General features: G+C 42.0%; 1 protein-coding gene across 2 annotated transcripts in view; it reads left to right on the top strand.

Annotated features, from left to right (window-relative positions):
• Positions 1-13,437, top strand: part of tmem11 (transmembrane protein 11) — a 34,548-nt gene extending 21,111 nt beyond the window's left edge. The window contains exon 2 of one of the 2 annotated variants that reach the window (XM_080206415.1): positions 9,320-13,437. In XM_080206415.1, coding sequence (XP_080062541.1) covers positions 9,320-9,836 — 517 coding nt within the window. In that variant the 3' untranslated portion in view covers positions 9,837-13,437. The remainder of the gene's footprint in view (positions 1-9,319) is intronic. The other variant, XM_080206414.1, reaches the window with a different exon arrangement.
• Positions 13,438-25,476: the final 12,039 nt, after the last annotated feature.

Genomic DNA, 25,476 nt, shown 5'->3' with positions numbered 1-25,476 from the left:
AAGAGACAAAGATTTGTGCCAGAGGCCCAGCAATTTCATCTTTCACCTCCCTAAGCAGCCTGGGATAAATACCATCAGGCCCCGGAGCTTTATCCGTCCTTACGCTACCTAAAAGCCCTAGCACTTCCTCCCTCGTAATAGATATTTCCTGCAGCTGATCCTCAGCTCCCTCTAACAGACCGCACGATTCCGAACCCCTCTCCTTCGTGAATACCGATGCAAAGTATTCATTCAGAAGCTCCCCCATTCCCTCCAACTCAATACATATCTCCCCACTTTTGTCCCTAAGAGGACCAATTTTCCCTCTAACTACTCTCTTGCTCCTAATATAGGAATAAAATGCCTTCGGATTTTCCTTAATCCTACCAGCCAAAGCCATTTCATGCCCTCTCTTCGTCCTTCTAATTCCCCTTTTTAGCTCCCTCCTACTCTCTCTATATTCCTCCAGCGCACTCTCCGTACCCAGTCGTTTCGACCTAACATACGCCTCCCTCTTCTTCCTGACCAAGTCTTCAATACCCCCTGTAATCCACGGCTCTCTAATCCTACCTTTCCCATCCTTCCGCTTAACCGGAACATACCTCCCCTGCAACCATTTCATTTTGCCCTTAAAAGCCTCCCACTTGCCAACCGTGGACTTGCCAGCTAACAGTCCCTCCCAATCAGTGTCCTGCAGCTCCCTCCTAATCCTGCCATAGTTCGCCTTTCCCCAGTTCAGCACACTCCCGTTCGGCCAGCACTCGTCCCTTTCCATTTTTATCCTAAAGTAGACGGACTTGTGGTCACTATTAGCCGCATGTTCGCCTACCTCTACCTCTCCCACCTGCCCCGGCTCATTACCCAACACTAAATCCAGTATAGCCCCTCCCCTAGTTGGACTAGTTACATACTGCTCTAGAGACCCTTCCAAAACACATTTCACAAACTCCTCTCCCTCCGTACCCCCAGCTCTAGGCCCCCTCCAATTCACTCCAGGAAGATTAAAGTCACCCACTACAACCACCCTATTCTTCCTGCACCTATCCAAAATGCCCCTGCAAATGCCTTCCTCCACTGACCTCGGGCTGTTGGGTGGCCTATAATACAACCCTAGCAACGTAATCTCTCCCTTTTTATTCCTCAACTCCACCCACAGTGACTCAATCCCTATCTCTTCTATATTGTCCTCCCTCTGCACTACTGTGATGCTTTCCTTGACTAACAGTGCCACCCCTCCACCTCTCTTCAACCCTCCTCTGTCACACCTAAAACACTTGTACCCAGGAACATTCAGCTGCCAGTCCTGCCCTTCCCTTAACCATGTCTCTGTTACAGCCACCACATCTAACTGCGTCACAAACATCAAGGCCCTAAGCTCATCCGTTTTCCCTGCCACACTCCTAGCATTGAAACAGACACAGTTCAACCCACAAGTGTCCCTCGGAACCTCCTTCTCCCTGATACTTTTCCTTTTACCCGACTCTCTCCCAGCCACCTCCCCACCCCCCCCCTCCATTTTAGTTTAAACCCTTCATAAACACCCCAGCTAACCTCCCCGCTAAGACATTAGTTCCCCTCCCGTTCAAATTCTCCCCACCCCTCCTGTACAATTGCCCTTCTCTCCTAAACACCTCCCAGTGATCCACAAAAGTAAAGCCCTCTACCCTACACCAATCCCTCAACCATGCATTCAGCTGCATGATCTCGTCATTCTTTGCCCTGCTGGTACTGGGCAACAACCCAGAGAGTGCCACCCTGGAGGTCCTACTCTTTAGTTTGGCCCCCAACTCCCTAAATTGCCTACGAAGGTTACTTTTTAACCTTTAGTTCCAACAGTTTTCTCTGTAACCTTCCCTGATGATTGTGATTGTTTTAAGTTCATCCCTTTCTTTCGCCTCTTGATTTACAGGTATTTATGGGATGTTATTTGTGTCTCCTATAGTGAAGACAAACGTTGTTCAAAGCTCCCACTATTGTGTTAATTCCCAATGTTCTCACTCTAGAGGACCAATGCTCATTTTACGCATTTCCTTTTTAATACCTGTAGGAACCCCACTTTCATATTTCTGGCTAGCTTTCTTTTATACTCTAATTTCTTCCTTTTTTTTTAGTCATTCTTTGGATTTAAAATTTGGTCCAATCTTCTGACTTAACACTAATCTTTACAGAATTGTATTTTTCTTTCAGTTTAATACGATCATTCATTTTTAGCCACAGATGATTCATCCTCCCCAAGTCTTTCTCACTGAAATGTAACCTTGCCGAGTGTTGTAAAATGTCTCTGTAATTTTTTGCCTCTGTGTCTTTACTGACCTACTCCTTAACTTAATTTCCCAGTCTACTTTAGCCAGCTCCCTATAAATCCCTTGTAATTGCCTTTCTTCGAGTTTAAAACACTTGTCTTAGACCCAGTCTTCCCTCTCTCCAACTGAATACAAAATGCAATCATATTATGAACACTGCTACATGGGGATTGAGGCCTTAATGATTTCACATCTCATTGCATATTACCAGGTTTTAAAAAGGCTACTCTCAAGTTGGCTCTCGTGTGCTGCTCAAAGAAATTGTCTCAAAAGCACTCTTGAGTTCAACTTAGACGTCATCTATAATTAGTGACATACCTTTCTTACAAATGGCCATTTTTTTTTCCCTGTATACCTCATGTTGTAGTGTAGTTAAGTATTTCACCTAAGCGGTTTGAACGGATCCAGATATTAGATTTATTTTCTTAGTTTGTTAAAACCCCTTCCTTCAACAGACCTGTACAGCAAAAACACCTTGTCTTTTAAAGTTTACTTATCCTATATATCTAAATCTGTATTAACCTTTATTGCAGATTGGAAGGCATCTATACACTAGATGTTATCAAAAAACATTTTTGACCTTTTTATCTACATTATTTAAGTATGTTTGGGGTGCAGCGTTAAGTAACTGGAAGAAAACGTAAGCTTGTTTATGCAGAAAATGTCCTGGTTGTGCTCAATGTTCTATTCAAATTTGGGAAGTAGTGTTTGGATATGAGGTAAAATTGTCATATGAGCAAGTATTCAGAAATATTATCATATCCCAGCATACATGGTATAGTACTGATTTCTGTACTTTTCAGCAAGTTTTTTTCTAATTTGAAGACATCTGTACAAAATGTAATGAGATAAGCTATGACTGAGGTATTGAATTTCTCACTTCTCTGAATGTGCTTGTGCTGCACACCATTTCCATCTCTTAGTTATCCAGTTTGGCCAGTGGTGGTGTGTCTTAAGCTTGCTCTACTCTGTTGCTGCACTGATCTTATTTTTCCTTTCATGGAGCTGATTTTATGGCTAAACAGTTGATTTATTAGTGTGAGGTGTCAACTCATCAACTGTTTTCTACATGAGAGCTGGGGGAGAAAAGTATTTTTTTCTCCTTGAGATCATAACATTGGTAAACAGCAGAGGTCAACTGTGCAAATAGTGATTAGATGAAGCTGTACATTTCATGAGAAAAAGTTTCTTTTTGAGATCATAAAATTGAATACGTGACAAAGATTGGATGAAATGCCATAGGAAAAAAGGGAAGATTTATTTCTTGGAAACAAGTGCAACACGTGTGTGGGAGGGGAAGTTTAAGGAAATCACTTTGGAAACACCTGAAGACTTGAACACCTTTTGAAGAGCTTGGCAATGTTTGTGCTTTGGCAGTTTTAATATTCCAGGTAATCTGTGATCTAGGTCTGGAGCTTGCCACATGGAAAGTGATGGATTCTATTGATTCTGTTATAGTGTGATGCAACAGCTGTGTCGTAAGTAAATTTTAAAATTGGTATCAACATTGTATCTGCAAGTTTAAATATAATTTCAGATAAGTGCAGTTGTTCGTTTTTGATCAGCCAGTTGGTTATCTAATGTACAAAAACCCTTTGCCATCGTTGAGTCTCAAAAGTTGCTGAAAAATCCATTGGAGTTGTCTATTCTGGAATATTCTGTTCTCTTCCTTTAGCGATTTGCATCACTGATCTATATCTAGAGCAAGGTTTCCAGCATCTAAGCTTTATGGGAGAGGTCAGTGAAGCTGTCTTGACTGGAATTTAACTAAAAATGCTTAATAGCTAACTCAAACTACTTTGCTTGACAGCACAGTATGCTCTGGTAGATTTCCTGCTTCAGTGCTGCCAGATTCACTATTCCGATTAGGAAATTGGCCTACAGCATTATTTGGAACAGACTGGGAAGAATCCCAGTTCCAAATGATATTCTTCATCTTCCTGGTTCCACGTGTGGCCAAGTTGATTCGCTCGTCAACAGTACACTGGAGTATTATACATCCAGCTGTTCAGAAATGAACATGATAGCACTGTATAGAAGATTGACTTGGTCTGGGTCTCTTCCAGATAAATGCTAAATAGTAGGGGTTTTCCGAGTTCCATGGTGAGCAGCACAACTTAAAATGCAGTTACATTGCCGTCTTTGTTCCTTACCACACCACTGAACACCAGTTAAAGGTGTAGAACTTTAGCAACAGTTCCACAATGTCAATACAACTGCCGATTTCCACCTGTGTCACAGTACCTGATTCTGCATCTGCTGAAACCCTCAACCACACTTTTGTTACCAATTGACTATTCTAGCACACTCATTGCTGGCTGTCCATCTTCCACTCTCCATAATTTTAAGACCAACCGGAGCTCTGCTGCCATATCCTAATTCTCACCAACTGCCATTCTCCCATTGAGCCTTGTGCCTCAATTTTAAAGTTATCTTCCATGTTTTCAAATCTCTTCGTGACTTCACTCCTCTCTCTTACTATGACCAGCTCCAGCCTCATAACCTTCTACGATATCTGTGCTCCTCCAATTCTAGCTTTTTGCACATGCACATATTTAGATATTCACTTGTGCTGCCATAAATTCCAGGTCAATTGCTGGGAAATGTGATTAGTGTAGTCACGAAAGCCTGAATAGCCACCTGTGCTATAAACGTCTATGAACGTATGAATACGCAGCTGAGCTTTTAACTGCTGCAGATTGAATTTCCTCTCCCTAAACCTCATGGTTTCTCTGCTTCTCTGTCCCAAAGATGTTCTGGAAAGTGGGATCTGTCTGCTACAAATGCAGTGGCTGATTAGCTATTTTCTGTGCCGTATGTTTTCAATGTGTTTCTAGTCTGTCCATGTCAGATTTTGTTTGATAACACCTTGGGACATTTTACTGCATTAAATGCGATTTTAAAAATGTGTGATTTGCACAGAGGCATCCTGTCATTGCAGAGTGAACTTGTTTAATATATAAATATGGATTCTCAATTCAGACTGGATTTTAAGGCATCTTCCAGAATTTGTCATCCCAAGTTTGAACTGTCAGTTATGTGATAAACATTGCCTTTTGTGTGATACAAAAATCTATATAGGGCAGATTGTGAAGCGCGAGCTGCCGTGATTGCCTAGCTGGTGAAATGCAGTGTATGGTGCTGACTCTTCATCAATTTATTTAATTCAAGTACTTATGTGAGTGAGCTGCTTTGGTAAAAAAGCTGTGTTTGTGAATGAGGCTGACTACCCCTCCAATATATTTGGCAACTGGTCATTATAGGCCAGAGTTCTCCCTCAGATTCTTCTGGTGCGTTTTACTGTGTGAAATGTTGTTCACAAACTTGGCTTACTGTGGGACTTCTTATCCCCCTTTTTATGAGAACAAAGTCTTTTTGTTCCCTCTCAGCAAGTAGAATTTGGCATTCCTCAGTAGTCCAGGTACTAATATGGGTCAAAAGTTGGGACACTATGAACCTCTTCCTCTCAGTTTCTCACATCCAAGCACTAATCTAAGATTTGACCACATACTTTTAAAGTTTATTTATTAGGCACAAGTAGGCTTACATTAACACTGCAATGAAGTTACTGTGAAAATCTCCCTGGTTGCCACACTGACACCTGTTCAGGCACACTGAGTGAATTTAGCAAGGCCAATGCACCCAACCAGCATGTATTTCGGACTGTGGGAGGAAACTGGAACATCCAGATGAAACCCATGCAGACACGGAGAGAATAAGAACATAAGAAATAGGAGTAGGCCTTCTGGCCCTTTGAGCCTGCCCCGCCATTCAGTAAGATCATGGCTGATCTGTCGTGGCTCAGTTCCACATTCCCGCCCTCTCCCCATAACCCTTAATCCCCTCTCTTATCAAAAACCCATCAACCCGCGTCTTAAAAATATTTAGCGAGGTAGCCTCCATCACTTCAACGGGCAGAGAATTCCAGAGATTCACCACCCTTTGAGTGAAGAAATTCTTCCTCAACTCCGTTCTAAACCGCCCCCACTTTATCTTGAGGCTGTGCCCCCCAGTCCTACTGTCCTTTGAGTGGGAAGAGTCTCTCCACCTCTATCCTATCCATCCCATTCATCATCTTATACGTCTCAATGAGATCTCCCCTCATTCTTCTAAACTCTAACGAGTACAAGCCTAGTTTATTCAGCCTCTCCTCATAGCTCAACCCCCTTAACTCTGGTATCAGCCTAGTAAACCTCCTCTGCACTCCCTCCAAGGCCAAAATATCCTTGCGTAAGTACGGCGCCCAAAACTGCACACAGTACTCCAGCTGCGGCCTCACCAATGCCCTATAGAGCCGCAGCAAGACCTCCCTACTTTTATATTCAATCCCCCTCGCTATGAAGGCCAGCATCCCATTCGCCTTCCTGACCACCTGCTGCACCTGCAAGCTGGGTTTTTGCGACTCATGCACAAGGACCCCGAGGTCCCTCTGCACCGTCGCCTGCTGCAATTTTTCTCCACGTAAGTAATAATCCTTCCTACCATTATTCCTACCAAAGTGGACCACCTCGCACTTGCCAACATTAAATTCCATTTGCCATTTCCTGGCCCATTCGCCCAGCCTATCTAGATCCTTCTGTAGACTCTCCACACCCTCCGTGCAATTTGCCGTTCCACCAATCTTGGTGTCATCAGCAAATTTCGAATGTGCAGACTGCAACCCAAGCCTGATATTGAACCCGGATCCCTGTGAGGCAACAGTGCTAACCGCTGTGCCACCATACCACTAACTTAAAACTTCTTTGTGAAAGCTGAGAGTCACTAGGTTGATAGCCTTTTCGATGAAAGTAGTGTGTGGCTTGTCCTTGATCATTATCAGGTTTATAAAAGCTGCCCTGCACACATTCTGAGAGTAAAATCTAATTTGTTCCTTCATCACCTCGCAGAATCTTGAAGCAGTTTGTGTATGCCCTTATCGCCTGCTATCTGAAGAGTTATTGATTTTAGCAAGAACTCGGGTGTTTTTGAGTTAACTCTGCTTGGAAACTATACCTGTAGTACCCAGAATATATACATCAAACAGGATCTTAATACTTCAGAAGGCCAGCACCAAAACCAGGTGTTGGTTTCTGGTTTGGATCCCAAAGGCCTCTACCAGTCTGTCCCGAGCAGATGTTGGGAATTTAGCATGAATGCATTCAATACCTTTTGCTTTCAGGGGAATCAGTGTGGAGCCTATCTTCCAAACTATTAAGATAATCTGTAGGGGATTTTCACTAACTTCATTGCAGTATTAATGTAAGCCTACTTGTGACATTAATTCATAAAATATATAGTCAAATGGATCCTTAGCTCAGCCAACTGGGTGAGAAGCCAGCTTGATAAAGCATTCTCTTCAGAGTTAGACAATACCGTTGTAGGTTTGCTATGATGAAGAATTTGTTGGCCGTTTGTGCTAGCCTTAGGATTCCTTTTCACGCATTGTTAGCTCACAGAATAACAATATAACATTGAGTTTCTGTAATTATGTAATCATACAAATGAATACACCCCATCAATTGTACTTGTTTATCAATTGCTACCACTTAATCTGTTTTTGCTGAAACCCTTGAATGCTGTAGAGAAGGTTTCAGCAGGCCTCTGGTTTCAGCTCTTAGTTGGTTGCCTATTGATGGAATTGAATAACACTAAAGTATATTATAAGCTCTTACATTGTTAATAAAATGTGCATTGTGTTGGGTATTGTCAACCTCGTGGATTTATTTTTTTTGAGCCCTTGGACTGATTTGTAGTAAAATCTTACCTTTGGATTGAAAGGCCATCCATTTGAGCCTCATACTCAAAGATCAACGTTTAATTTACAAAGTTCTGTTCCATTGTCAGGAATACTTTCGGCAAGGTCTGACTGCAATGAAGTCTTGGCTGAGCAGAGATGTGAAGTTCTTTTCAAGTAATATGATTGAGTTTAATTGGTAAAATGTTAAATTGAGAATGATAGGCATTGCATTGTGTCCCACAAAGTACTTAACCTTTTGACTGGATGTCACAGTTTAAAAGGGAAACCCTGAAACAAGTTGCTGTTCTGCCTCATTTCTTGAAAACTTTTGTCCTCCTCCCCAGTATTGGTCTAGGGCAGCTTTAAGGAATTTAGGACAAACTTGCTGCTCACTGTTAGTAAAGTGGTGCTGTATGTTTCTGCTCAGAGTCGTATCTGGGTGGGTCATGGCTCTCGGTGGTTGCGCTAAGTGTGGTTGTGCTTTAGTTTCCAAGACAGAAGGATAATGGGTGTTATGGAAGTCCATAAAGCTTGATTATGAAAAAAGGTGATTTCCTAGAGCCTTTTTGCCCTTGTGAACTTGGGGATAAGAACATAAAAACATAAGAAGTAGGAGTAGGCCATCTAGCCCTTCGAGCCTGCCCCACCATTCAGTAAGATCGTGGCTGATCTGAAGTGGATCAGTTCCACCTTTCCTGCTTTCTCCCCATAACCCTTAATTCCCTTGTCTATCAGAAACCTACCTACCCGTGACTTAAATATATTCAGCGAGGTAGCCTCCACCACTTCAACGGGCAGAGAATTCCAGAAATTCGCCACCCTTTGAGTGAAGAAGTTCCTCCTCAACTCTGATCTAAACTCTCTCCCTCTCCTCCCCTCTCTTATTTTGAGGCTGTGCCCTCTAGTCCTGCTATCCTTTCTAAGCGGGAAGAATCTCTCTACCTCTACCCTATCTATCCCCTTCATTATCTTATGTGTATCTATAAGTTCCCCCCCACCCTTCTAAACTCCAGCAAGTACAGACCCAGTCTATTCAATCTCTCTTCATAGGCTAACCCCACTCATCTCCGGTATCAGCCTAGTGAACCTCCTCTGCACTCCCGTCAAGGCCAATATATCCTTCCGCAAGTGCAGCAACCAAAACTGCACACAGTACTCCAGCTGCGACCTCACCAGTACCCTGTACAGTTGCAGCAAGACCTCCCTGTTTTTATATTCTATCCCTCTCACTATAAATGCCAGGGATAATTCAATCGCCACGGTTGTTGTCTTCATTTTCCAACTTGCATGATTCTGATGTTTTTCTTTGTATCTTCTGTAGGGGGCCACTGAATTCAACAGACTGCTATATTGTACGTGAAATCTACAATGGGGAAAATGCACAGGAGCAATTTGAATATGAGCTGGAGCAAGCCTTGGAGACCCAGTACAAGTATATTATTATTGAGCCAACCCGAATTGGGGATGAGACAGCACGCTGGATCACAGTCGGGAATTGCTTACATAAAACATCTGTCATCGCGGGATCAGTCTGTCTGTTAGCCCCATTAGCAATGGCTCCAGAATACGCTCGTTATGTAACCCTGCCTATCGGGGCCATCAGTGTGGCCTGTGCAGCGCTCTACGGCATTTCATGGCAATTCGACCCTTGCTGCAAATACCAAGTGGAGTACGACACCTGCAAACTCTCCCGGTTACCCCTGAACACACTCACTTCATCCACACCTGTAGTTCTGATTAGAAAAGATGATATTCACAGGAAAAGACTCCACAACACAATAGCATTGGCAGCCTTAATGTACTGTGTGAAGAAAATTTGCGAGATCTGTGCAGTATGATTGGGACAAATGGAGCTGTTGTATTCATCTAATAGAGTACTGTTAAGAATACAAGTTGTGGTCAGTGGAGACTGCAGGAACATGGTCTCAAATAGATTTTTAGAAACATCTCCCCTTGTGCACTGAAGTTTTCAATCCATGTTCTAGTTCTTGCCCATCCCTATGATCTTGATCCTCTGTAAAAGATCACAGACCTGACATTTATATAAGAAATTCAATATATGCAGAACTACTGAGATATTTCAGGTGATAAACAGGCAAATGATCCTCTCAATTACTTTCATCTGCTCCACCAATAAGGCATTACCTGGCTTTTGAGTTGTAATCATATTCTACAGCACAGAACTCCCACCAGGACCCTCAGTAAATGCTCAGAGTTTAATGTGTATCTCTTGAAATTTTAAGTGATGACTTTTGGTGGGTTTTGCCAAACAATATCGCTGCAATGCAGAAATATTATTGCATATGTATTAGATCTTCACATTTATTTCCTGTGCTAGGTTGCAGCACTTGAATTGATTTAATCTGATGTCCAGTCTAAGTTTCCAATTGCAGTTGTCACGTTGAAGGCATAAAATGAAACTAATTTACAAGATGTAGAGTTAGCGTGTCTGAATTTTAATGTGCGATAACTCAGTTTGTTTTTTTAACGTGTAGGTCATCGTGATGTAGTCAGGAATGCTGAAGTTATAAAGGCTAGTGAGAAAGGTGCAGCACCCAAATGCTCATCAGTGGGATTTTAATTTGTTAGTAACATAAGTTCATTCCCCCAGTGCTGCTGCTTTTTCCAGGGTGAAAAGTTGAAGCTCTGTGCTGTCACTTTTTCTCACTTCTGTTGTAGTAAATGTACATCAAATTGAGTTGGAGTTAGAACCTGTGAAAGCCGCGCTCTGATACGGTATAATCGTTCCGAACCAAATCCAAGAAAGCTTTAAAATTAGAATTTGGCATACAGTAAACATCATCTGGTTCTAGTTTCCTTGCAACCAAGCTGTTGCTGCAATGTGAAGGCCTTTTTCTTAATTTGGCAGTAAAAGGGAACATTTTGAACGCAGTCGTAATGTCACCAAGATTCCTAATAATTTTGGTGGTGTTTCCATCCTGACTCATTGGTCAGTATTTACTGCATGTTTTTTGAGTATTTTGTTTTCATTCCTCATGGTAATATTTCATGGGAAGCAACATGAAGTTCTGAAGGGGTGATATAGAGGATTGGAGGGGCCCAGATTGTGGGTCCAGGTTGTACTAATACTTTAGGGTTGCAATGCAATTTTTTTAAAAATGCATTTACTTTCCTTGGCTTGTGTTGTGGAAATGGTATTTATACAATGCGGTGATGAACTTTGTGTGTGCAATGGGGCAAAGACTTGTGTCTGATGAAACATGGTGCACTTCAGACAAAGATTGTTGGGCACGTTATGCAAATTATATTTTAAAAAAAGTAATTTTTTTGAAAACTTTATAGATCCGTGTATCTTGGACATTCTTAGACAATCCAATAAAGAATGTGAAGAAATGGTGCTGGAATTGCTAAATGATGTCACAGTGACTTGGTTAACATTCACGCCCAGATGGTGAGGTTTGTGCTCTTTAACATGGAGTTTATATGAAACACTATACCGTGAGCTATTGTCATATTTGATAGTGGCAGGCACTAACTTTCTACATAAATACTTGAATAAGGAATTTTACATTTTTTGAACTGGAAAGCAGCAGTGTATGCTGAGCCGTCACTTTTCTTCTTGTTTGGTGTACGTTTTTCCAGCAAACTATTTAAAAGATTTTTTGAAACATTTGCCAAATGCAATCTGTGATGTTTAATGCAACTGAAATACTTCAGTTGATACAACCAAGTTTAAGCCATATTAAGTGACAAAAGGCAAAATATATTCTGTGGAATTGTCACTTGATTCTAATTGTCCTGTGCAGCTATGCTGCTAACTGACAACACCAATGTTTGGGCATTTGTTCTCATCTTGTTTCCCTCTCAGTTTCATCTTTGCTCCTCCCCGTCTTTCTGTACCCATATCAATCTCTCTATCCCCTTTGTCCATGAAAGCTCACTCCATGGCATAATTTTGTATTGAAAAGAACACTTTCCATTCTTTATAATTCACTTTGCTTGGATTTCTGTGTAAGATGCTTGTCCAAGACTGATTTTCGTCACTTGTATTAAATGTTAAACAAGGTAAGGGTTGACAGATTAATTACCATTACATCATTCTGTCAAAACTACACTTCCTGAGTCATTTTCCCCATTTGCCAGATAAATTTTGTTTCTTTTTCCGAATGCCCGTCCCAATTCCAGAAAGTAATGGGAACTTGTTCAGCCAGAGCCAATATTACTTTAATGCTGCCTTAAAAAGTATTTAAAACATTGAACGTTTTCTATATGTTGCACCATCATCTGCTTATAGACTTCAATATATGAAGTGCACATTCAGTATTTGTGGGGCAGTGGAAACAGTATTGTGAAGCCCATGGGCTCCCAAATGAATTACTCCCAAATGTTACTGTTGTAACACTTCACTGGCTAAAGTAAAGGGCAATGTGTGTTGAGGTTGTCTGTATCCTGTTTGCCAGTATTTCCCCATCAATATCCCACAAGTATTTTCATATACCGGTGTTTTGTTTTTTGAAAAGTAGGTCATGTAGCGAACAAAACATAGTATAATACTTTGAAACTAGTTGCTCATTCATGGGGCCAGTGTCTTTATGAAAAAGCTTTTGACCAATGTTGGTATATTTACAACAAAGGGGCACAATGATGTGCGTTGTGTTGAAGTACATTATTGCGTAGTTTATATATACCATCATGGTGAAAATGCATCGCTCCTTTCACAACCCCCTCTGCCCCAAGATAGAAGAGTTGACTATGCTCCTTTGATAGTTTCAGTATTCTTTCTGATGTTCTGAAATTTTTCTACTTTGCCATTCTGTTAAAGTGTGCATCTGCCAAAATAGTAGATTAAGTAGGTTTGTTAAAGTGTTGCATTTCATAGTGTTAAATGGTTTGAACTGCATACCATAAATAAACATATTAGTGAGCAAACAAAATGTGTTGCTGCTAAAATAAGGCAAATTTGTTTATTTTGTTTGTCCTATTGCAATACAAACACTGTTTTTGAGACTTGGTACACAAGTTGTGAGTGGGAAATATCAAGAGCCTTATAGAAAGGAAATTAGATGGTATAGGTGATGTTACAAGGATTCCACATAGGATTTATAGGGCAGCAATGCACCAGGGTTCACTTGACTTTGAGTCATGAGCAGATTATTGATATCTTATTCCCAAGCCATCTTTCAAGTAACTAATGCAATGTTAAATTATCAGTCAGCAAGCTTATCTATACCAGCAGGTGACCAGGAATTAGTCTTTGCAGCCACGTCGGTGTGTAGCTTCATGAATGGAAAGGGAGAAGTAATATTTCTACGTTAATTTATCCACAAATGTTTTAAAACATGTGGCCCTGCCCAAGCACCAGGCCCACAAAAAATCTGTGCACATGTCAAATTACATTGGATGAACTTCAAGGTTATGTGGGGGAAGCTGGAGGGAGCAAAGAATTTGCAGTGATATAGATTGAATTTGCAATACACGTATTTAGAATCCCTAGGCTGGCCATTCAGCCTATCAAGCCAGCACTGACAACAATCCCACCCAAACCCTAACCCCATTTACCCTGTCAGTCCCCCTGACACCTGAAGGGCAATTTAGCATGGCCAGTCAACTCAACCCACACACCTTTGGACTGTGGGAGGAAACCAGAGCACCTGGAGGAAACCCATGTAGCCACAAGGAGATGCTCAAGCTCCAACGCAGAGTGTGGAATCAAACTTGGATCCCTGGCAGTGAGGCAGCAGTGCTAACTACTGTGCCACTATGTTGCCCCATATAATCGAACGGTTAATCAGACAACTAATATCAGAAGTTTGTGAACCAACCGTTCAATGTAATTAAAGATTGTATTTGTCTATGGGGACATTAATGTACCACCGGGCTACAAGTCCTTTGAGGATTATGGAAGAATTGCCAAGGTGTAAAGTTCCCAGTTGATAATTGTACTTAAATGGCATAGAGGTGTTTGCATCCATTGAGGTAAACGTGACTGTTGGTCTATTTTTTTTCAACGGGGGGGGGTGGGTTTTGGTTTATAAATAATTTTTCCTCCCTCATTGATGTATGTTTGGGGAATAATCTGTTTTCCAGAATTGTCAATCACTGCCCAGTAACGTGAGTGCAAGTTGGTTAACCCTGCACAGCTTTTACCTATATGCTTTATGCTAATAATGTGAATTGCTATACTGGCTGAAGTTATGGCAAGGGTAAGTAATATTGCCAACTTGTACTGACTTTTGTGCTGTGGATTTACACCCAGGGAACCTGTGTGAATGGATAGTGAAAATGTAAAATGCACCCTCCCTGCAGCCATGGTGACCTGTAAGAGGCTTACTTAAAAAGCAGCAGCAGCACACTCAATGATGTCTTCGGAGATAAAAACAAGAAACTGTCGAAATACGGATTCAGCAGTGCTGATGTGTCTGTTAATCTAAACATTCTGATTAAGAGGGCAGTCTAAATCAGAATGCCAGAATAACTTGAGTCTTGCTGAAAAAATACATGCTATCAAAGCTTTTATCTTGTACTCATCAGGATAGCTCACGACTGTAACAGGGGACAATTTTTGCTGCCTAAGAAGAGAGTACTGATTGGCAAGTGAAGGCACTACCATGGTGAATACAGTATGGAACAGTTAACTGCCCAACTTTGTTCAAATTCAAACGGGACAGGTTGACTCTGATCATGGCATTACCCTGGAGAATGGCTGTTCTAGAGTTTGCGTTTTACTGAGAAAAACGCAATGTGTGAACATGTGTTTTTTCACCTGCAAAGCACAGGGCCCTGTGTAAGTGAGCCACATTGCCAGCCCACTTGATGATAAATTGGTTTTCAGTGTAATTCGTAGCACAATCGGGTATTGTCTAAGCATGGACTGGTTGGGTACAGTCAGTACTTATGTCAATATCTGAAGGAACTATTTAAATGTTGGGATGTACGGCTTATACCTGACATCTCTCAAACACACATTCATCTTCCACGTTCCTCATTTGAACACCTTTTTGGCGAGATGGAAGCATCCTGTTAGTGGGGAATACCACTCATGATGCTGCTGCATAATAAGTGTGCAAAGCCACCTTCACTTGTTGCTCAAATAAGCAATCCTGATAGTGCTAAGAATTACATTTGAAACCAGTTCAAGATTGTCAGTTGGGCACTCACTATGCTCAGTCACATAGGCAAGAAGTTACATGTACTCCCACATCCTGTCCATTGCAGTCAAAAAGAAAATGTTCATGTGTTGTATCTTCCAATTAAACACAAGATTAGAGATTCATTCCCTGATTCAGGGCTTTTTAAATTGGAGGGCTGTTGGAAATAGGTTGCCAGGTATCTTTTTTTTTAAAAAATGGAATGTTCTGTGATCCTTTCAAAACATTGTAGGATGTGTTCCAAACATCAAGATGTTTTGTGATTCTGCTCAAAAGAGAAGAAGGAAGCTCTGTTTATAGTGCACGTTTTGTAGAAGACGGTATGACAATGAGGATCTCTCGACTTAAATCATATAGCCAGAGCATGAAGAGAAAAAGCAGAGTAATGCCTGATACAAGTCATGTGCATTTAAAGAAAGGAAGAGGTAAGGTGTATTTTTAAATGTACAGTAAATCACATTTAGATTGTGACTGCGGCTTCCCTGGTCAATGAGTCACGAGGGGCAGTATTTTATAAAATGGGTTGCTGGAAAATAAGTTTGAAAACCACAACCCTAGTTCCTTCCTAAAGGCAATGCTTTGACCAGAGTGGATTACCTTGGGTTGAATTTGAACAAACCTGGGCAGTTAACTATTCCATACTGTGTTCACTGTGGCAATGCTTCCACCAATCAGAGCCCATGTACCAACCAATTGGCATACTCCGTTCATGCAATATAAATTGTTTCCCCATTATGGTGAAGGTACTTGACTTATCCTGATGAGTATAAGATGAAAAGTTTTGATAACCTGCCTTTTTTTCCAACAATTCTAAAGTTCTGTGCTACCAAAGGACTATCAGAACATCTCTTCTGTTGACGTGAACTAATGTACAGTTTGTATTTTCTGTTCCTCTCTCTTTCTAGCATTTGTTTTATGTTTTAAATGGGCACCATTCACATTTATTCTTCTCCCTCCTTTCATTCTGTCCACAAGTTGGTGGGATGTCTTCTTTTCTCAGCTGCTGACTGTAGACAGAAATGCAACTAGGGGAAGGGAATGAATGCACCACACTAGCTCCTTATCACTACATCTGCCATCCACACAGGCATGCTGAATCGCTTTCTTTTGATCAGTAAGGATTGTGATGTTCTCCATGTTCTTCTCCCCTTCTTTTCACCTCTCCCATGTCCCTGTCTCTCCCCCACCCGGCCTCAAAAAAAAATCCAGCAATAGAGTCTTGTACTGCTGTCCTGGCTCATATTGGCTAATGTAGCAAAAGATCAAATCTGTACAGGTCAGCTAACCGCTGGGTAAGTGCATTGTGCCATCTTTTTGGGGCAGGCAATGTTTTTTTTTTGCTTTCATGCCCAGCAAACAATGATGAGACCTGTTGTGTTTAAACAAATTCCTTCCTGTTGTGGAATAAATGAGTAAAATGCTCCTGACAAGACATCAGCCTTTTAACAGTAACTTTTGAATATGTGGAAAAGGCCTGTATGGGCTCAGAACATTTTGACACCTCAATTAGGCTGCTGTTGAATATCAGGTCTAAAGCACAGAAAAAACTCTTTGGCCCATCAAGTCTGTGCCAGTCAAAGACAAACCATCCAACTATTCTAATCCCATTTTCTAGAATTTGATCCATAATCTTATGTCTTGGCATCGTAAATGCACATCTAAACACTTGAATGGTGGAGGCAAGAGTTAAAGACATTGCAGACTACCCTCTTTTTAAAAAAGTTTTTCCCCACACCCCCTCTCAACCTCCTGCCCCTTACCTTGAGTCTATGCCCCTAGTCATTGATCTCATCATCATCAAGAGGAAAGGTTTCTTCCTGTCTACTCTATGTGCTTCATAATTTTAGGTATGAATCATCCCCCTCAGTGTCCTCTGCTCCAAGGAAAACAATTCCAATGTATCCAATCTCCCACTGTGCATCTGATGTTGAAATAGTATTAAAGTTTCACTTTCCAGATGTAGTTAACAACTTGTAAGACAGGAGGAGTTCCCCACACATTCTGTTGACACTTGGACACCCGCACCCACTGGTCCTCCATGTACCTTAATCATTAGGATATCATGAACAAGTTTTTAAATCAAAATGGCTCTCAGAATTTTTTAAAGTTAATTAGTGTCACAAGTAGGCTTGCATTAGCACTGCAATGAAGTTACTGTGAAAATCCCTTAGCCACCACACTCGGATACATTGAGGGAGAATTTAGCATAGCCAATGCACCCAACTACATGTCCGTCAGACTGTGGGAGGAAACCAGAACACCGAATGCTAGTGTTTGTTTAGAGGATTACAGTACAAGAGGTGGAAGTCATTCTTCAATCATGGAGAGCCCTGGATAAATCACATCTGTTCATACTGTGGACAGCTTTTGGCACGTGGCAGATGTATTGACTTCTAAGGAAGTGCAGCATAATTTACCAGGATGCTACCCAGACACTTGAAGACTAAAAGGAGAGGTTGAACAAGCTATTCCTTGTTCAACATTTAGAAATTGTTTGATTTTAAAATATCATAGGGAACTGGAAGTTAATAAAAACCATTTCAATTGGTTTGGGAGTCTTGGAAAAGAACAAAGAAAAGTACAGCACAGGAACAGCCTTCAGTCCTCCAAGTCTATTGCTGATCATGATGCCCCAACTAAACTTAAAAAAAACCTTCTGTCCTTTTTCCATCTTTTCCCTCCCTATTCGTATGCCCATCCAGCCTCTTAAATGTTGCCAATGTGCCTGCTTCCACCACCACCTCTGGCAGCACATTCCAGGCACCCACCATTCTCAGCAAGAAAAATTTCCTTGCACATCTCCTTTAAACTAACCCCCCACTCTACCCTGAACCTGTGTCCCCTTGTAATTGACACTCCCACCCTAGGGAAAAAAGCCTCTGGCTATTCACTCTTATCTATGCCTGTCATAATTTTGTAGATGTCTATCAACTCTCCCCTCCCCTCTTTCCAGTGAAAACAATCCTAGTTTATTCAACCAATAAAGAGAGGCCGTTGTCTAAAAATTAGACCTTCCAGGCTTGAAATTTGGAAGCACTTCCACATGCAAACAGCAATGGAAATTTGAAACTCCTCTTCTGCAACTGCCAGAATTGATGATAGCACCAAGATTGATAGCTTTTTGTTAACCAGAAAGCATTTGGGACAAAGATGGGTTAGGTCACAAATCAGCAATAATAGTGAATGGCAGAACATGTATGAGAGGCTAAACAGTTTACTCCTGTTGAAATGGAAGCAATGTACCATGTTGGATAAGTATTTTTGTGGTAAAGTTAATTGTATCCCAACTTAATTCACTAGGGTTTGATCAGTCATATGTCTGTCACTCCGAGCTCCATCCAGGCTCTTGCTAAATAAGCATACAGTATAATAAGTCAGAATATACTGGAGTGAGGCGAGTGCCCTGTTTGGCTTTTATCTTGGATGCCTTCAGGTTGAAAACGTTTTTGTGAGTTGCTGGAAGCTGGTAAAGGCATGGTGAGATCTGGGATTTTAGTAAACATGGGACCAATGATTTATCCATAAGATTTATGATTGAGAAAGAAACAGTGGAATGACTGAAAAGGAAATAGGATGAATAAGTCATCATGTATAGAATGAGGAAAAGACAAAAGAAAAGTAACAAAAAAAGTTAAATATTTCAAGCAATGTTCACTATAGGAATCAGATTCTACTGTTCAAATTGTTCCCTTTCTGAGCCAGAATTTGGGAGAAATTGGAAGAACATCTCATTAAAATGATGCCTATGCTAACATTTTTACGATGAGTTTGCTAATTAACATGGAAATGTAACAACTTAATGAAACTTGCAGGGAAATTGAGGGAGTGAGACATCCAGCCCATTGGACCTGCTCCATTGTTCAATACAATCAGAAGTGATCATCCATTTCAATCCATTTTTCTACACTATCGCCATATTGCTTTGCATCATTGACATTTAGCAATCTGTCAGTCTCTGCTTCAAACGTTTCCAATACTGAGCTTCCGCAGCCCTCCAGAGTGGAGAATTCCAAAGATTCACAACCCTATATGCAATGAACTGCTGCTTTGAGAAGACTAACAGCAGACTGACACAAATTGTAACTTGTGGCAATTTGCCATTTACAGGGATTATCTCTGCTTTGCCACAAGTTGTTAGATGATTCACACTTTAATAGCGTGCACCATTAAACTTGCTCTTATTTCAGAAACAAATGCTGTGTACAGAGCTCAACAAGCCAGAACATTTCCAGCTCCTGCAGCAGTGTATGAGGCACTGCAGCTGGTGTCAGTGTCATTGTAGTATGAAATGCCCTTGACAGGAAAGCTTTTAAATATGCACTACCATATATCTGCAAAACATTTGCAGTCAATCTTGATTGCAAAAGTACTTCATTACATCCAGAATTTCCAGTTATATCATCAAATACTTTAATCAAATATCTTACTTTGGGGGGAAAAAAAAACTACATAAAGTTGTATGTGTATTTAAAAAAAGGCCAATGAACATAAATACAAATGTCTGGCTCTGTGATATGTTTATTATCCAAGGATATGCAAGTCTAATTGGAAGCTGTTTTTTCCTGAGTTAGAGGATAGGTTTATTACTGACAATATTATTTGAGGGATAAATACGAATTTCCTTCAAATTTGCATGTTATAATTTCAGCATCTATAATTGAAGAAAACTACTTCCTCACAGCAAATCTTGTTCCATAGCAATGCCCTTGTTAAGGGTTCAAGTTTTGCAATAACATTATAACTGCTCTTCCTTGAGTCTAGGATTGCGCAGTTGAAGTCAGACTATGTTGGAATAACGAAGGGTGCAGCTCTGACCATCATCTTTGTCTGTAGAAGCAAACTTCGCACACGCACACACCCATACACACACACACAGCAGGAGTTTGACCCCATGTTTGAGTTGACTTATTGTTGTCACATTTATTGGGACACAGTGAAAACTATTGTTTCTTGTGCGCTATACAGGCCAAACATACTGTTCATCGAGTACATGGGGAGAAGGAAAGGAGAGGGTGCACAATGTAGTGATGCAGTTACAGAAAGGGTATAGAGAAAGATCAACTTAATATAAGGTAGGTCCATTCAAAAGTCTGATGGCAGCAGGGAAGAAGCTATTCTTGAGTCGGTTGGTATGTGACCTCAAACCTTTATCTTTTTCCCAATAAAAGAAGGTGGAAGAGAATATGTCCAGGGTGTGTGGAGTCCTTGATTATGCTGTCTGCTTTTCAGAGACAGCAGGAAGTATAGATAGTGTTAATGGATGGGAGTCTGGTTTGTATGATGGTCTGGGCTACGTTCACAACCTTTGTAGTTTCTTATGGTCTTGGTCAGAGCAGGAGCATACTAAGCTGTGTTACATCCAGAAAGGATGCTTCCTATGGTGCATTTGTAAAAATTGGTGAGTCATAGTGGACATGCTGAATTTCCTTAGCCTGCTGAGTAGTTGGTGGGCTTTCTTAACTATAGTGTCAGCATGGAGGGATCAGGAGAGATTGGTGATCTGGACACCTAGAAACCTGAAGCTGTCATCTATTTCCACTTAATTACCATTGATGTAGACAGGGGCATGTCCTCCATTATGCTTCCTGAGGTCGATGACTATCTCCTTCATTTTGCTGACGTTGAGGGAGAGGTTATTGCCATTGCATCAGATTCCCTATCTCTTTCCTGTACTGCATCTCGTTATTATGGTGGTGTCATCAGCAAACTTGAAAATGGAATTGGAGTATAAGTTTATAAAGAGTATAGTGAGGGGCTGAGGACACAGCCTTATGGGGCACCAGTGTTGAGGATAGTCGTGGAGGAGGTGCTGTTGCCTATCCTTATGTTTGGAAGTCCAGGACTCAGTTGCAGAGGGAGGAATCAAGCCTTAGGTCACAGAGTTTGGAGATGATTTTTGTTGGGAACATGTTGTTACTGCTCAGCCTTTCAATAAGATCATGGCTGATTTGATTGTGGCCTCAACTCCACATTCCACCTATCTGATGACTTTTGACTCCCTTGTTAATCAGACTCACTTGTTAATCAATAACCCTATCTATTCTGCCTTAAAAAAATTCACTGACCTTGCCTCTGTTGCTCTCCTGGGGAAAAGAATTCCAAATATTCACAACCTGGTGAGAGAGAGAAGAAATTTCTTCTCATCTGGCTTTAATAGGGAGACCCCTTTTTTTCAAACTGTGTCGTCTTGTTCTAGTCTCTCTTACAAGGTGAAGCAATATTTCAGCATACACCCTATCAAGTCCCCTGAGTATCTTGTATGTTTCAGTAAGATCATAATCTTTTAAACTTACATGGATAGCCTCTCCAACCTCTCCTCATAAGATAACCCGCTCCCTGCCTTCCACCCCAGGTATTAGTCAAGCGAACCTTCTCTGAACTGCTAACTCATTTGTTCTTCAGTAAGGAGACTCAAATAATACACAGCATTCTAGATGTGGTCTCACAAATGCCCCGCAGTAAAACACAGCTACTTTTATATCCCATTCACCTGGTGATAAACGTTTCATTTGTCTGCCAGATCACTTGCTGTACCCGTGTGTTAACTTTTCCTGGATCGTGTAATAAGACACCCAACTCCATCTGTACCTCAGATTCTGCAATCTCTCCCTCTTTAAATAATGTGCCGTTCTATTATTCCACCTGCTGAAGTGAACCAGTTTGCATTTTCCCACATTATACTAAATCTGCCCATTCACTTAGCCTATCTCTGTCCCTTTGCAGATTCCTTGGCTGGGAGACATCAGATTTTAGCAGAACTTGAGACTGGCGCCTGGCCAATCACCAGTCTCTTAGGCCCTTTTTTTTGCCTTATTAGCTCTGCACCAGAAATTGGTGCAGGGCTGATTAATCATATTGAAATTTCGATATGATTAGCGAGTCAGGGACCGTAGTTTCCAGGCCAGTAATGTCTCTTTCCCTGTGCCCGCCCTCCTGAGATACTCCACCAGCAGCGTTTTACAACAACTGGTCCCCACCAATGGGGACAGGCGTCCTCACCTTGCTTATGGGGATAGAGGCGATTGAGGCCCTTCCCCCGGTAGTTTAGGGGAAAAGGGGAGGTGCCCCTTGGGCAGTGCCAAGGAAGTGGTGGCTGAGGGGGTGGGTCGTACTTGGAGGGCCTACTTGGGGGATGATCTGTGGCAGCTGGGGGAACCTACTGCCACCTGTAATGGGATCAGTTGGGGAGGGAGTAAGGGTGATTGGGATTGGATGTGGGGGTGGGGGGGGAAGAAATTGGGACTTGCCTGGGGTAGCCACGTCGACCAATGAGGCTGGGGGGGGGGTGTGGCAGGGAAGTTGGCAGGCGAGCGATCGGGGTTGGTGAGTGGGTCCTGGGAAAATGTCAGGAGGGCCAGCAATAAGGAGGCCGGTGATGGTAGGGGGACCAGTGTGCATTTGCCGATCTCCCCGTGATAAATCGGCAGACGTGCAGTGGCCCGTTCAGTATTAGACTGTAGGTTTCTCTAGTGGGATGAGGGCCTCCCCTCCCCTCTCCTTTCTAGCATGAATCTCTCTGAGGCATTCTGTGATGCACAGTGTTGGAGATTCGTTCAGTTTAGTACGTCCAAAAAAACAGGTGGGAAAATGTCCCGTTGCCCTGTCTGTTGGGCACAGTTGTTTTTTTCGGAGAAATCCTGACCTTTATGTCCTTCCGATCACACTTTCCTACCTATCTTTGTGCCATCCACAAATTTAGCAGCCGTACATATAAGTTTTAAGTTTATTTATTAGTGTCACAAATAAGCTGCAATGAAGTTACTGTGAAAACCCCCAGTCACCACACGCCGGCACCTGTTTGGCTGAATAGAGCATGGCCCATGTACCGAACAGCACATCTTTCGGACTGTGGGAGGAACGTGCAGACTCCACAAAAACAGTGACCCAAGCCAGCAGTTGAACCTGGCTCCCTGGTGCTGTAAGGCAGCAGTGCTAATCACTGTGCCATCTGCATTTGACCCTATAGCCAAGTGATTGATATAAATTGTTAATGCCCCAGCCCTGATCACTGCAGCAATTCACTCATCACATCTTGCCAACACAAAGATGATCCATTTATACCTACTGTCATTTAACCAATCTTCTATCTGTGCTAATATGTTACCATACTACGAATTCTGATTTTGTGTAGTAACCTTTCATGAATCACATTATATGCCTTCCAGAAATCTAACTATAGCATATCCACAGGTTCCCCTTTATCAATGTTGCTTGTTACTCCCTCAAAGAATTCCAATGAATTAGTCAAACATAATTTCCTTTGCACAAAACTATGTTGACTCAGCTTGATTGCATTGAGATTTTCTAAGTTCCCTATGTAACCTCCTGAATAGAATCCCACAATTTGCATATGGTAGATATTCTGCTGGTCTGTAGTTTTATCCTTTCTGACTCCCTCCTTTCTTGAATAAAGGGGTCATATTCACTACTTTGCAATCTGATAGGACTGTTCCAAAACCTAGGGAACTTTGGAAAATTTAAACCAATACATTGACTATCTCAGTAACCACTACTTTTAGGATCATAGGATGAAGGCCATCAGGATCTGGGGACTTGTCAGCTTTCAATTCCAAAAATTTTTTCAGCGCCTTTTCCATGATGATTGTAACTGTTATTAGTTCCTTCCTTCCTCCCTTTAACCATATAATTCACAATTATCTCTGGGATGTTATTTGTTTGCTGTCAGTGAAGACAGGTATAAAATATATGTTCAATTCAATTCTTTCACCATTTCCTTATTTTCTATTATTAATTCCCCATTATGGGCAGCACAGTGGTTAGCACTGTTGCCTCACTGTGCCAGGGACCCGGGTTCAATTCTGGTCTCGGGTCACTGTCTGTGTGGTGTTTGCACATTCTCCCTGTGTCTGCATGGGTTTCCTCCGAGTGCTCCGGTTTCCTCCCACAGTCTAAAAAATTTTTGTGTAGTAACCTTTCATGAATCACATTATATGCCTTCCAGAAATCTAACTATAGCATATCCACAGGTTCCACTTTATCAATGTTGCTTGTTACTCCCTCAAAGAATTCCAATGAATTAGTCAAACATAAATTTATATACATACCGTTGTTTAAGAAGGGTGCCAGGCAAAAGGCGGGGAATTATAGGCCGGTTAGTTTAACGTCTGTGGTAGGTAAAATGTTAGAATCTGTCATTAAGGAGGAAATTGCGAGTCATCTTGAAGGGAATTGCTTGATAGAGCAGACGCAGCACGGTTTCATTAAAGGGAAGTCGTGTCTGACAAATTTACTGGAGTTCTATGAGGATGTGTCTAGGGCAGTCGATAGAGGAGAGCCGGTGGATGTGGTCTTTCTAGATTTTCAGAAGGCGTTTGACAAAGTGCCTCACAAGAGGTTATTGCAGAAGGTCGAGTGTCATGGAGTTGGGGGTAGGGTGTTAGCGTGGATAGAGGATTGGTTGTCAAATAGGAGGCAGAGAGTCAGGGTCAACGGGTGCTATTCGGATTGGCGGATGGTGACTAGTGGAGTGCCCCAGGGGTCGGTGCTGGGGCCTCAGCTTTTTACCATTTATATAGATGATCTGGAGGAGGGAACCGAGTGTAGAGTGTCGAAATTTGCTGATGACACCAAGACTGGGGGAACGGCAAATTGTGCGGAGGGTGTGGAGAGTCTGCAGAAGGATCTAGATAGGCTGGGCGAATGGGCCAGGAAATGGCAAATGGAATTTAATGTTGGCAAGTGTGAGGTGGTCCACTTTGGTAGGAAGAATGGTAGGAAGGACTATTACTTACGGGGCGAAAAACTGCAGCAGGCGACGGTGCAGAGGGACCTCGGGGTCCTTGTGCATGAGTCGCAAAAACCCAGCTTGCAGGTGCAGCAGGTGGTCAGGAAGGCGAATGGGATGCTGGCCTTCATAGCGAGGGGGATTGAATATAAAAGTAGGGAGGTCTTGCTGCGGCTATATAGGGCATTGGTGAGGCCGCAGCTGGAGTACTGTGTGCAGTTTTGGGCGCCGCACCTGCGCAAAGATATTTTGGCCTTGGAGGGAGTGCAGAGGAGGTTTATTAGGCTGATACCGGAGTTGAGGGAGTTGAGCTATGAGGAGAGGCTGAATAAACTGGGCTTGTACTCATTAGAGTTTAGAAGAATGAGGGGAGATCTCATTTGAGACGTATAAGATGATGAATGGGATGGATAGGATAGAGGTGGAAAGACTCTTCCCGCTCAAAAAAGACAGTAGGACTAGGGGGCACAGCCTCAAGATAAAAGGGGGGCGGTTTAGAACGGAGTTGAGGAGGAACTTCTTCACTCAAAGGGTGGTGAATCTCTGGAATTCTCTGCCCGTTGAAGTGGTGGAGGCTGCCTCGCTAAATATTTTTAAGACGCGGGTTGATGGGTTTTTGATAGG

Source organism: Carcharhinus amblyrhynchos, chromosome 18 (genome assembly GCF_965287045.1).
Source record: "Carcharhinus amblyrhynchos chromosome 18, sCarAmb.v2.hapA, whole genome shotgun sequence".
NCBI classification, from domain to species: domain Eukaryota; kingdom Metazoa; phylum Chordata; class Chondrichthyes; order Carcharhiniformes; family Carcharhinidae; genus Carcharhinus; species Carcharhinus amblyrhynchos.
The sequence above is the reverse complement of the archived record's forward strand: the minus strand, read 5'-3'. Positions and strand labels throughout refer to the sequence as shown.